At 43.2% G+C, this 13,840-nt stretch overlaps 1 protein-coding gene across 1 annotated transcript in view; it reads right to left on the bottom strand.

Annotated features, from left to right (window-relative positions):
• Positions 1-13,840, bottom strand: part of PLA2R1 (phospholipase A2 receptor 1) — a 105,676-nt gene that overhangs the window by 66,431 nt on the left and 25,405 nt on the right. The window contains exons 4-6 of the mRNA XM_059704300.1: positions 10,037-10,210; positions 2,177-2,290; positions 1,419-1,562 (exon numbers count right to left, since the gene is read on the bottom strand). Of these exons, the coding sequence (XP_059560283.1) occupies positions 1,419-1,562; positions 2,177-2,290; positions 10,037-10,210 (432 nt within the window). The remainder of the gene's footprint in view (positions 1-1,418; positions 1,563-2,176; positions 2,291-10,036; positions 10,211-13,840) is intronic.

Genomic DNA, 13,840 nt, shown 5'->3' with positions numbered 1-13,840 from the left:
TAAAAAGAGCTAATAGACCTTAAACAGACAGAAATAATTGGATGTCCAGGTACTAGATTGTAATTAGGTAGTATTCAAGTTACACCTAAAAGTTTTGTATATTATTTCAGAAGGAGGATGTCTTACTATTTAGAGATATAGAGTGTGATAGGAAATCAATGAAGCAAAGAATTTTCTAAAACTGTTTTCTAATTTATATTTAATTTCTAGGGCAACTATCAATAAAACTCAAAATTAGAAGAGAAAAGAAAGCATTTTTTTTTTCAAATCCAGAATAATTAAGAATGCACATTTTTTAAAAAGAGAGGAAGAAAATGCTTAGGCTTTCAAATGCTTAGGTTACTCTGCTTTAGTTTTTTTCTTTTCATATATTTTTATTGATTTCAGAGGGGAAAGGAAAGGATGAGAGAGAGAGAAACATCGCTGATGAGAGAATCATTGATCGGCTGCCTCCTGCACGCCCCCCACTGAGGACCGAGCCCGCAACCTGGGCATATGCCCCTGACCAGAATCGAACCCAGGACCCTTGAGTCCACAGGCTGATGCTCTATCCACTGAGCCAAACCAGTCAGGGTTCTGCTTTAGTTTTTAGTAAAAACCTAAATGCATGTGTTAAATTCATGGTGCCTTTAGAACAAGCATGTCAAACTCAAAGGCTAACACGGGCCAAGTAAACAAGTTTTAAGTTTATGTGGGCCACAAAAAAACCCAAAAGCTTCAATTTTCATAGAAACGTAGGTTTATTTCGATAAAGACATGCTGAATACAAAGGGCTGAAATAAATGAGTAATCGTTAACATAAAACAATAGAACATTTTAATAAAAATTAATATATTTTCTTGAATATTAACTTACCAGACACTGAATGACTACACAAATTAATAAGCGTAAAGCAAATAAACCTATTTTTCTTGTTCTCCGAAAGCAAAATATTTCCTGCTGCGCACACCAAACAAGTCAGTCCAAGACTAAGGACGTGGCAATCAGCTGCTAAAATATTCGCTGCTAGTATTAGTGAAGAGAAATGGTGCTCACAGGTGTGTAAGGAAAATGAATGCAACACGATTATAGTAATCAGTCATTAGTGAATGTTGTAGTTTGTTATTAATAATTATGTACAACAGGATATTGTAAAAATTAAGTTATGAAATTTTTGTTAAAACATTTCTTACATACCGTTAGATTGGCAGGGCCACAAAAATATTTGTTGTGGGCTGCATGTGGCTCATGGGCCGGGAGTTTGACATGCTTGCTTTAGAATAACAAATATTATCTTGTTATACATTTTTATTCCTACAAATACAAAACCAGCCTTAGCTAAGTTAAAATATGAGTTATCAGCAAAAATGGAGGACTTTGACTATATTGAAAGGACAAGTAAGCAATTCATAAGAAGAATTCAAAATGAAAACACTTACCCACTACTTCGTGATCAGTGTGGTTCAGGTATTTTTTACAGACGTAAGGTAAGGTGGCCTCACAGTCCCGAACTCTCCAGGCATTTGGCAAAAATGGATTAAATGTCCCACAGCGATATTCAACAAATGGCTCAAAACTTATTTCTGGAAATACAGTGTTTGTGTATTTCATGTTAGAAGCAAAAGCAGTTACTTTAACCGATATTGAAATGCAGTGTTAGCATCAAGGAGACAACCCTTCTCTTTGACATATATGGTAAATCCTTTAAGACCGTATATTTATGATTTTGCAGTTGAAGTCCAGACATGACAATGAAATGAGTTCCCAAAGTGGGCAATAGTGGATTTTATTGCTTTAAAGCAGAGAAATGTTTTGCTCTTTGTGGCTGTTTTTAAAACAGCTGACTAGACTCTTGGCTCTGACCCAGATCCTCTTGCAACCTGGGCTAAACATACAGCTTACCTTTTGGGCCTCCATTTTCTTGTCTGGAAAAGCCTTACAGGAATTAAGTCAGGCTTAACATTTGTTGTAAACCACTTTCAAAAGAATTTTCACATGTCATATGGGGGTAAGTGCTAAGTGATATTTTCAAATAACCTACTTAACATGTTTAAATATTAGTTATTTTTACCTGAGAGTTAATTTTGAATACTCTCTATGCAATTGTTTTAACAGCACATATATAGGTGGGAAATACTGCCGTCCCAGGCTGCGGGATGACCCCACCTGTTGAAGGTGAATCAAACGCTGCGGGTACCTGGGTTCCAGTTCAGGTGGCTGAGCGGGGTTCTGTCGGACCACTGCCAGCCAGCATTTTCATCCAGCTGGTTCAGGCCCATCCACACCTCCACTGCGTCACCCCTTAAGTGCTCTGAAATGAAGAGAAATTAATTTTAAAAAGATCAATGTTACACTTCTTGTGTTTCTATTCCTGGAGCACAGTCATAAATTAACTCCAGTCAATGACAGAAAGGGTTTAAGAGCTACTAACCCCACTCTGTGCTTCAGAGTAAAGAAGCCAGCCTTGTCCAGCTGGTGTGGCTCAGTGATTGAGCATCGACCTATGAACCAGGAGGTCATGGTTGGGGCCCCAGTCCGGGCACATGCCCGGGTTGCAGACAAGGGCCCCAGTCAGGGGCATGCAGGAGGCAGCCAATGACTCTCTCTCTCATCATTCACGTTTCTCTCTCTCTCTCTCTCTCTCTCTCTCTCTCTCTCTCTCTCTCTCCCTTCCTCTCTGAAATCAATAAAAACATTTTTTTAAAAAAAGAAGCCTGTCTTGAGAAATAATCAGTCTCCTGGAGGCTCACCGACTGAGAAGTGTGTAGGCATCTAGCGATGCTGCCTCTCAGTGGGTGTCAATCCATCCGAGTGCATGGTTACGGCTTCGAGACCATTTCATTTGTGTGCACTTAGGGTTACAGAGGGTGAGGGGGAAGTGGCCAGGGCCACTCCCGGAAAGGCTTTCTTTGCTCCACATGTGACTGGAGACTTCAGCTTGCAGCCTCAGGACTCCAGCCGAGGAGTCTAGATCCAAGTGAGCAGAGGACCCAGAGGGATCCGTAGCAGGTTGGAACCTAAGGGCCATGCATGAAGCAAGTGATTCCTCAACTTGGGGTGAGAAGTGTTTCGGTCAGGCTGGCTCTGTGGCCCCTACTTCTTCCTAATCACTGCACCACAGCCCCTCAGGTTTTAATTCGACACCATTTGGGTTATAAATGCTATGTATAAGCATGTGCATTGACATGCTTGTGCAGAAGAATATGGTTATCGAAATTGAAGAATTAATGGAAATCTTTCTTGTTTATTTCTTTTTGTGCACTTGAATTTTAAAAAATTATTCTAGAATAAACAGTACTACTTGTACTATAAAATATGGGGAGGGGGGCGGGGGAAGACAGTTTGAGAAACATTTAGTGAAAGTGGCTAATTTTGTGACACTTCCAAATATTGCCACTTAATCTTATTTATTTATGTAACATTGGTTAATATAGTATATAAATTTTAGGTGTACAACATTACAATTTGATATCTGTCTTTTATTGCATGCTCACCACCAAAAGTCTAGTTTTCATCCATCATCCATATTTTACCTTCTTTTCCCATTTAATCTTTCCATCTATGAAAGTGAGCCTTGTTCTCTCATGGCTCATCTGCTTTGGAACCCAATTCATTTTGCACCAGATGTAGGAGCCCCTGCCCGAGACCGAGACAGATAAGAGTTGTAAATAGGGCGGCTACATGTCCCAATTTGCCTTGGAAACTCAAGGTCTATGTTATGTTGTTAGCTCCAGAATAATGATGAATCACAGTTGCTTTTGCCCTCAAAAGAGTCACAGTCTGGATGATCCACTGTACAGTCACCCAGGTTATAGGAGTCAGTGTATTCACTTAACAAGGCTGCAGCATCCTCCGTGGTTGGACATTTCAATATAATATTGAGCAACTGGAAGAGTCTAACACAATTAGGAAAGAGAAAAAGGTGCTTTATAATTTTGAGAGCCCAGACATCACTAAGCAGAAATAGCATAACGTTCATGGGCCCTGCCCTTCCAAATTCCTGAGGCGTTAACGCGGAGTCTCTTCCTAATGCTGATTAGTTAGTCCTTTCAATGTCGTTGTTTGATTAAGTCATCTACTGATGGCAGGGGCCAGGATGGAAGATGGATGGACAAGTTGGAGAAATTTTCACATTTCATATGGTGTAAGTGCCAAGTCATATTTTCAAATAATCTACTTAAAATACTTAAATATTAGTTATTCTTACTAGAGTTCATTTTGAATACTCTCTGTGTAATTGTTTTAACAATATACATAAAAAGTCATAGTGTAATTTATTATCTTGTTTAAAAGTGCCCAAACAGTCTATTTTACTTTAAGACTAAATTGATTCATAATTTTATAGTAGCAAACTCAAACCTAAATTCCTTTGGCTACCTCTTGGCACTTGTGAAAGCCTAGGTAATTCCATATACCATAGTTAGTGTTCATCAGCGATAGTAGCCTATTCTCATCATTAAAAAAACACCTTGATCAGAACAGGCTTCCCCATTTACGAGCAGACTTCTGTTTTCCTAAACAATCCCCAGTCTAATTATAGAATTGTGGTATTTAAATAAAAATCTCTGACATATTTTTAAAATATATTTTATTGATTTTTTACAGAGAGGAAGGGAGAGGGATAGAGAGCTAGAAACATCGATCAGCTGCCTCTTGCATACCCCCAACTGGGGATGTGCCCGCAACCAAGGTACATGCCCTTGGCCGGAATTGAACCCAAGACCCTTCAGTCCGCAGGCCGACGCTCTATCCACTGAGCCAAACCGGTCAGGGCTCTCTGACATATTTTTAAATCGTTATTTAAGTTTGATGAGCAAGTCCAAACCCTCTTATTAGAAATACTGACAGTGAAGATAGGTAGCAATTGTAATTCATATGTGGTATGCAAAATCTGCTATGAAAATCATTACAGTCTAACAATGACTTTGGAAATGGTGTTTTTTCTAGAATGTGATTCACTCAAATCAGTTTCAATGATGATTTCTCACTTTTCCATGTCTGTGGGGAAAGGAGCAGGCATGCATTTTTCTTGCATTTGTTACGAACTTTCTGGAAGATATTAATGACTTCCCCAAACCTTAAAACATGCTTCCACCTCCACCCAGTGAATCTACTTCTACATAGAGAAATAATTAGGGATCTATACACAAAGGTATGTGCAGGTGTGGTTTATAATAGCAACAAATTAGTAAAACAAAATAAATAATTGTATCTATCTCTTCCTATCTATGTATATCTGTGTTTATAGAGATGTACAGATGTTCATTATATTAAGATAAATAAAATATGTATAATACCAAACTGTGTGCATGGTACTTAAATGGTTAACACACGAATGCTTGTTGTGTGTACCAGGCACTTTTCTAAGATTTCACATGCATTATAACATGTAATCATATCAACAAGAGGTAAACATTATTATTAACTAGAGGCCCGGTGCACAAAAATTTGTGCACTTGGGGGCGAGGGGGTCCCTCAGCCCGGCCTGTGCCCTCTCCCAGTCTGGGACCTCTCGGGAGATAATGACCTGCTGGCTTAGGCCTGCTCCCAGGTGGCAGAGGGCAGGCCCAATCCCTAGGTGCAGCCCCTGGTCAGGCTCAGAGCAGGGCCGATTGGGGAGTTGGGGCGCCAGCCCCTGTCACGACAGAGCAGGGCGATCAGGAGGTTGTGATGCCACCCTCAGTCACGCTCAGGGTAGGGCCGACTGGGGTGTTGGGGCACTGTCCCCTGTCACACTCAAGGCAGGGTCGATGGGGAGGTTGCGGCGCCACCCCCTGTCACGCACAGAGCAGGGCCAATCAGGGGGTTGGGACACTGCCCCCTGTCACTCACAGAGCAGGGCCCATCACGGGGGTTGGGGCTCTGTACCCTGTCACGCACAGAGCAAGGCCAATCAGGGGGTTGGGGCGCTGCCCCCTGTCATGCACAGAGCAGGGCCCATCAGGGGGTTGGGGCGCCACCACTCTCACACTCAGGGGAGGGCCTATGGGGAGGTTATGGCTCTACCCCGTCACACACAGAGCAGGGCCTGTGTGTGTGTGTGTGTGTGGGGGGGGGGTTGGGGCACCGCACCCTGTCACACACAGAGCAGGGCTGATCAGGGGGTTGGGGCGCCGCACCCTGTCACACACAGAGCCGCAGGGCGATCAGGGGGTTGGGGAGCTCCCCCCTATCAGGCACAGAGCAGGGCTGATCAGGAGGTTGGGGCACCTTCCCCTGTCAGGAACAGAGCAGGGTGGATAGGGAGGTTGTGGCCCTGCCCCCTGTCACACACAGAGCCACAGGGCGATCAGGGGGTTTGGGCGCTGCCCCCTGTCACGCTGATCCTGGTGCTGGGAGGCATATTACCCTTTTACTATATAGAATAGAGGCCTGGTGCATGGGTGGGTGCCGGCTGGTTTGCCCTGAAGGGTGTCCTGTGCCGGGGTCCAACCCCAGCAGGTCCAAGGGTCCCCAAAGGTGTGGATGGAGTCGGCGAAGAAGGAATGACACAGGGACTTCTCCAGCCAGGTTTGGTCGCCATGTTCTAGTCAGGTTCTCTTGCCAATTTCTGTAGTCAGGTTCAGTCCAGGATCCCTTGCCATGTTCTCCCGCTAGGCTCTGTCTCTAGGCTCTGAGGCCAGTCCCTCTCCAGGATCCTCCGGCATGCTTTCTCCAGCGAAGTTCTTCTGTCTCTAGAGAATGTTCTGTGTAGGTTCTGTGCCTAGGCTCTGTCTCTCTTGGTCCTGTCTTCCAAGCCCTGTGTCCTTAGTTCTGTGTTCTGAGTTCTGAGTGTTTCTGTCTTGTTACAACTGTATTTATACCAGTTGATTCAATCCTATCAATCTCTATTACAAAGGTTAGGGCGTTTCTTTTCTCCATTCCAGGGAGAAAAGATTATGTAGTTTAAGCATGATTGTTCGTAGTTAAAGGGATTAATTACCCGCCTGGCACTTAGTTGAGGGGTTTTATTCCCTCCCTAACTTCAGGGGAAAATCCCTACCTGGGGATTCAACCTTTCTCGGAGAGGTGACTTTGGTTAAAACACAGCACCAAGAAGGTGAGCTAACATATTAAGAACCGTATGCCATATATGCCAGGTCCCTTGAAACAGCAGGATGGACCGGCTCCCGGCAAATTCCCCCTTTTTTATTTTTTAAAAGCAAGCATTAAAAAGAAAAACCTCAAATGCTCTCTTATATCCATTTTAAGAGTAGGATTGGCGCTTTCTGCTATTACCTGAGTCCTGATCTATCACCCCAGGGAGAGCTTGCCAATCCTGCACTTTCCCGGGGTGGAAAGGCTGCATTGGGGTTAAGGATAAGGCTCCTTGGGCCTACCTTCTCCCATGCCTCTACATTTACCTTTCCGGCACCTTTCCTTCCTCAGAAAAGCATGGACGTATTTCTTGTATAAAATGTTCCATCTGACTGGGAGTAACCTTAACTCCTCTGCTAGCAAGCACATGTGTTAAAAGATCAATACGGAGTCTTTTTTCTTTAGACTCAGTATGGCACATCTTCTTAATCTAAGTTCTGTACTATCCACCTTCTTACCCTACTTATCCTCTATAGGGGGGTCTGTAGCACCCTGGTGGAGTCCTATCCGTCCCGAGTGTGGGGTTCTCAATGGGGGGGGGGGGGCCTTACCTAAAGGAATCCTGTTCCAGGGGTTCCCAAAGGTGTGGACGGATTCGGCGAAGACTATCCACCCTCTTCCTACGGTGGAGTCTGATCCGTCCCGAGTGTGGGGGTTCTCAATGGGGGAGGGGGGCTTACCTAGGGGAATCCTGTTCCAGGGGTTCCCAAAGGTGTGGACGGAGTCGGCGAAGACTATCCACCTTCTTCCTACGGTGGAGTCCGATCCGTCCCGAGTGCGGGGCGCTTACCTAGGGGTCCCTGTTCGGGCGCCAGATGCCGGGGTCCAACCCCAGCAGGTCCAAGGGTCCCCAAAGGTGTGGATGGAGTCGGCGAAGAAGGAATGACACAGGGACTTCTCCAGCCAGGTTTGGTCGCCATGTTCTAGTCAGGTTCTCTTGCCAATTTCTGTAGTCAGGTTCAGTCCAGGATCCCTTGCCATGTTCTCCCGCTAGGCTCTGTCTCTAGGCTCTGAGGCCAGTCCCTCTCCAGGATCCTCCGGCATGCTTTCTCCAGCGAAGTTCTTCTGTCTCTAGAGAATGTTCTGTGTAGGTTCTGTGCCTAGGCTCTGTCTCTCTTGGTCCTGTCTTCCAAGCCCTGTGTCCTTAGTTCTGTGTTCTGAGTTCTGAGTGTTTCTGTCTTGTTACAACTGTATTTATACCAGTTGATTCAATCCTATCAATCTCTATTACAAAGGTTAGGGCGTTTCTTTTCTCCATTCCAGGGAGAAAAGATTATGTAGTTTAAGCATGATTGTTCGTAGTTAAAGGGATTAATTACCCGCCTGGCACTTAGTTGAGGGGTTTTATTCCCTCCCTAACTTCAGGGGAAAATCCCTACCTGGGGATTCAACCTTTCTCGGAGAGGTGACTTTGGTTAAAACACAGCACCAAGAAGGTGAGCTAACATATTAAGAACCGTATGCCATATATGCCAGGTCCCTTGAAACAGCAGGATGGACCGGCTCCCGGCAGTCCTGGATCAGGGTGGGGGTCCCCACTGGGGTGCCTGGCCAGTCTGGGTGAGGGGCTGAGGGCTGTTTTCAGGCTGAGGGTGACTGAAGCTCCCAACCACTCCTTTTTTTCTTTTTTTTTCTTTTTTATTCTGGGCCAGCTTTAGCTCTGAGGCTTGGCTCCAGCTCTTAGGCCTCCGCTGCTGAAAGTAAGTTTCTGGCCTTTGCTTACAATGTTGCAATCCTGCTGGCTGAAGCCCGCGGACTAAAGCTGGTTTCTGGGGTTTTGTTTAGTTTCTATATTTGTTACATAGTTGCTTAGAGTTGCAGCTCAGAGGCCTGCTTCGGCAGGCAGGGAACGTTGGTTTCCTCCGTCACTGAAGCAAGCAAGCCTCATATTAGTTTCAAGCTGCCTGGCTGCCAGCCACCATCTTGGCTGGCAGTTAATTTGCATATTGCCCTGATTAGCCAATGGGAAGGGTAGCGGTTGTACGCCAATTACCATGTTTCTCTTTTATTAGATAGGATTCCATTTGATCGATAGAAGGAAGTGGAGGCACTTGCTTAGGTAGCTTTGCTAGTAAGTGGAAGAAGTGGGATTCAAACCCAAGCAGGTGGCTCTCTGGTCCCTGCTCTTAACCTTAGAGTTAATAGAGATGCTTCCTATTTTTATTCAATACAATTTTTCAGAGATACTATGTATATATGCATACATTTATGTGTTAGCTAAAATACATGGTTCTATCTGGATTGTGGAATTATGGGAGACTTGTTTTTCTTTCTGTGTACACGAAATTTTAAATTTATTCCAGAATAGAAAAACATCTATTACATATGCAATAAAATCTGAAAAAAGTGTCAGCCACTTTTAATGAAAGTGATTAATTTTGTGACACTTTCAGATGTTTCCAATTTTTTTTTTTAAAGCTGTTTGTACATATACACAAACACATTTAGTCTTTAAGGAGAAGAGAGAGAGAGTTTAGGTGATAGGTGAAACACAAGACCTGGCTCATTATCACAACTCGTTTGACATCTTATATTATTCTCTTATACTATTAGTTACCATGTGTGTGCTTTTGCTTTTCCAACTAAATTTTAAGTTCTTTGGAATCCATCAGGCCTACCACATACCTGCACACAGTGAGTAACAGGAAAGATTTTACTTAATGAATGACTAATGGGAACTGAATGGCTAAGATCTCTAGCAGAGCAGGGATTTGTACCTAAGTGTCCAAGTCTCCCAGTCCACTTGCTTTAGCTGCAAGCTCTGAGTCCCTTGCTGGGGCCTCAGCTCTCTTCTACAAGGGCGAGAAAATAAGGAACACTGGGTGCCAAATGGAATGGCCTGGGTGTGAGTTTGGGCCATATTAATAAAAGAAAAATATTTTTCATGGAACTCCCCCCCCCCATCCCCCGAATATTTTGCATAGGTGGACGTAATTGTTAACCATCACTTAAATTGTATCCATATCAATGTCATACTTACTCCTGATGAAACTTTCTTCAGCTTCATCTGCAATACTTAGTAAAGCACCACCTTGCATCTGGCATGACACATGTGCCTCGCTCCAGGAGAGAGAAGAAAGCAGGTTGAATTGGTAGCAAATGTGCGAACTGAGATCCTTCTCCCAAACAGCATCGCAACCCATCCCTGCAGGTGCTGGAAACAAAAGCCATCAGGCCATCAGCTGCAATCTTTTTTCTCTACAGGGCAATAGACTTCTAAGGGGAATTTGAAATGGAGTGATTCCAAACTGCAGCCTCTAAAACGTCTGTACCTTATTGATTCCTGATTAGGTCTCTGGGATGAAATCTGCATTTTGTATCCCATTGGTACTTTATGGTTATACTCTTTCAAGATTTAAAGGAACTTCTAGAAATTATCAATAAAGAAGCTCTGATCCTTTCTGGGGGAAAAGAAGAGACGCCATTTTTAAGAGAAGGAGATAGAAGTGAAGGATTTATGAAAATAACATCTGAGTTCTTTAAAAAATAGTCATTTAGAACTTTATTCTGAAAGCTGTGTGACTGTAAAGGTTTATTTGAGGTAGATGCAAGTGTGATTTCAAAAGGCTTCCCCCGCCAAAACCAAAATGTTAGAGGAAATGAAAGGGATACAGTTGAAATATGAGTTTAGAGAGAACACAGTTTTCACACAAACACTGAGAACAGGAAAACTGATATTTAATTTTATAAAGTTCTTTCAGCCAAAAGGAAGAGAAGCAAAGTCTACTTGTAAAACATTGACCAATGATTGCATAGTATGTTTAAAAAGTAAATTTAATAAAGTATGAAATGTGGATCTGAAATCTGAAATTTATTGAAAATGAACACCTAATTTGGATGCTTTTGCTAAAGGTTTAAGTCAAAACCCAAGGTGAACTAAGCAGCTATAATAATCACCTGAAATCAAACTCAGCCAAAGAATTTCACAAGGTAGAAAATGTGACTCACGCTACAGCATGAGTGTAAGTGATGGACGGCAATCTGCTAAAACCTAGGACAATCTTTCCGCAAGTGTGAGCCACAGAATAATACAACTTCAGGAGCTAGCTCCCCAGGGAAACCGGGACCTCCTGCCTGTGTGTGCAGCCTTCTCTAACAAATTCATAATGTACATTAGCATCTTAAAGGCCCCAAGAAGTAAAGGAAGAGCTTAACTTTAATTCAGTGTACTTCAAACTTATTTGACAATGGATTCTTTCTTGTTTGTTTTCTTTTTCCCACTGTAATAGATATCCCCGCGAATGTGGAGAGTTTGTTCCATGTCTGTTTGCCACATGCACCCCCCCCCCCCCAGAACTGTGTTGGTTAACCGTAAGTTATCAGCGCACTTATACATCCAAGGTTGTCTGAAGAGTTTCTTGACTGATACATGTATTTACAGAAAGATGCAAGGTTGTAGGAGGGTAGAAAACAAGGCTATCACCATGTAAACTGAAGAGAAAGGAAGGGCATTTTCAGGCACCATCTTGGCCCGGTGGCTGAATTTTCTGAGTCCTTAGAGATTTTTTTCAGTTAAAACACTAGGCCATCCCCAGCTGGACAGCACACTCTGCATTATCAGACAGGGGTTCACCCTGTGACAGCTGAGGCTATGAGGGAGGAGCAGGAGGACGTTTTCAATGAAAGTGTGTGTAACCATCATTTAGCCAGCTGGTCAGAAAACTGCAGATTCTTTGTTTTCTGAGTCAGGAGGTCAGGAACTCGCATGAAACACATGCCTGATTTTCAGGCAGATGGTGCATGAAGCAAACACCAGCTTAAAAGAAAAAATTGAAAGCACTTCCCAGGAGGGCACACATGAGTAGCCTTCCGTACTAGAAGGTTAGTAAGATGTGAGAAGGGGAGTTGTAGGGAGAGGATCTCAGAAGTCATATGAATAGGACAGAGACATCCCCTACCCCAGAGAGGTGGGGGGTGGGGGGAGATTCCCCAACAAGTCTTAATTATAAGCCTCCAGGCTGCAGCATATCATGATAAGAAAAGGTCTAGAGTCTAGAGGACACTTCAACTGATCTTATCCTAGATAGAGATGGAACTATGTGGACACAGCCTTTTGTAGTAACCTGATTGAATTCTATATCTTAAAGTTTAAGGCTTAAACAGTTAAGTGAGAGGCTTGCTAATGATGCCGCGTGTGCACAAATGACATAGCTCAGTTTTCTTCGATTTCCCTTGGTTTTGGATTATCTGTGAAAATCCTTAAGGTTAATCAAAAGGAAATTTCCCCAATCAAATGTTTGCAACAGGTGCCCATATTCTAACAAGTTCATTGGGTTTTAACCAAACTCTAAGAATTTGTTCTTCTGTACAGGAAGACACGGTCCTCTCTCCGCTTCTCTACGTGGGCTGTGTACCAGTCACTCCATGAATCTTACTGAGAGGTTGTACTGTAACAAGCGTTATGGAAATGCCACCCTGGACCAGGGTGCTGTGATGTGCTACCCTGCTCTCCCTTCAGGACTGAAGGCCTTATTTCCCCAGGTGCCAGGAAAGACCTTCTGACGTTACGCCTTCTTCAAGGACTGCCTTGGCTGAAGAGTTTCTTTACCTGATGTCACTCTCCCTTCCCAAAGGCAGCGGGCTAACCATGATTGGGCAGTGCAAGGCAATAAGTCCCCTCTCTTCCCAACAGGGGGCACATCCACCTTGAGAACACCTCAGAGGGTCAGTCAGGCCTGCATTCTGATCTTGCTCTCTTCCCTTCCTTTCCACAGGTGTTGATCCTGAGAACAACCCCCCAACAAACCTCCTGAAGGTTACTCTCTGCCTCAGAGACTGCTCCCTGGGGATCCCCTTGGCACAGACCTCCATCTTGGCCTAGGGCCCTTGCATCTATTTATTGTTAGCCTTTTGCTTCTTCGTATAGAATTTCCCTTTCCAAGTCACTGAAAATGCAAGATTGAAGGCTGGTGTCTAAGCCATATTTATCTCGGAACATTCAAATATAAGGGCTAGAATTATGTTATATTTCTTTGCACCTTTGGTTGTCTTTATATGATCCCTTGAGGGAAGCAACTGTGTTGTATATATATCTTTGAATCTCCTACTATTTGGGGGAAAATCACCAAAATCTTTTGCATGTTGTTATAAATAGGTGATTTTCCTCCTTTCAAAACACACCTCTTTTGCAATGAACTAAGGTATATGTATTTCTGTCAGCGCTGATTTTATCATAGATTATTACTGAGATGTAGCCGCTCCTCCTTGTCTATTAATGTGTCTTGTTTTTCTCCCCTAAGGACACAGCTTTGCCATTGTCCCTGGTGTATTATCTTGTTCCTGAGCTTAGGGAGAAAACATTCAGCCTTTTATCATTAAGTATGTTGTTTGCGGGGGTTTTGATTTTTTTTTTTTTAATAGATTCTCCTTATCACTTAAGGAAATTCCCTTCTGTTCCTAGGGATTTTTGTGTGTGTGTGTGTGTGTGTGTGTGTGCTCATGAAGGTCTGGAAATTTTGTCAAATTTTTTCTGTATCAGTAGATGACCAGGTGGTTTTTTGACCTTTATCCTATTGATATGGGTATTACATTAATTGATTTCCAACTTTAAGCCAATCTTGCATTCTTGGGATAAATTCCTCTTGGTCATAGTGTACAACAATTCTTTTTATATGTTGTTGAGTTCTGTTTGCTATACTTTGTTGAGGGCTTTTGCATTGATATTCATAAGAAATGTTGGTCTGTAGCTTTCTTTTCTTGTAATATCCTTGTCTGGTTTTGTATCAGGGTAATAGTGGTCTCATAGAATGAATTGGACAGTGTTCCCTCCTTTTCCATTTTCCCA

This window comes from Myotis daubentonii, chromosome 7 (genome assembly GCF_963259705.1).
Source record: "Myotis daubentonii chromosome 7, mMyoDau2.1, whole genome shotgun sequence".
Classification (NCBI taxonomy): Eukaryota; Metazoa; Chordata; class Mammalia; order Chiroptera; family Vespertilionidae; genus Myotis; species Myotis daubentonii.
The sequence above is the reverse complement of the archived record's forward strand: the minus strand, read 5'-3'. Positions and strand labels throughout refer to the sequence as shown.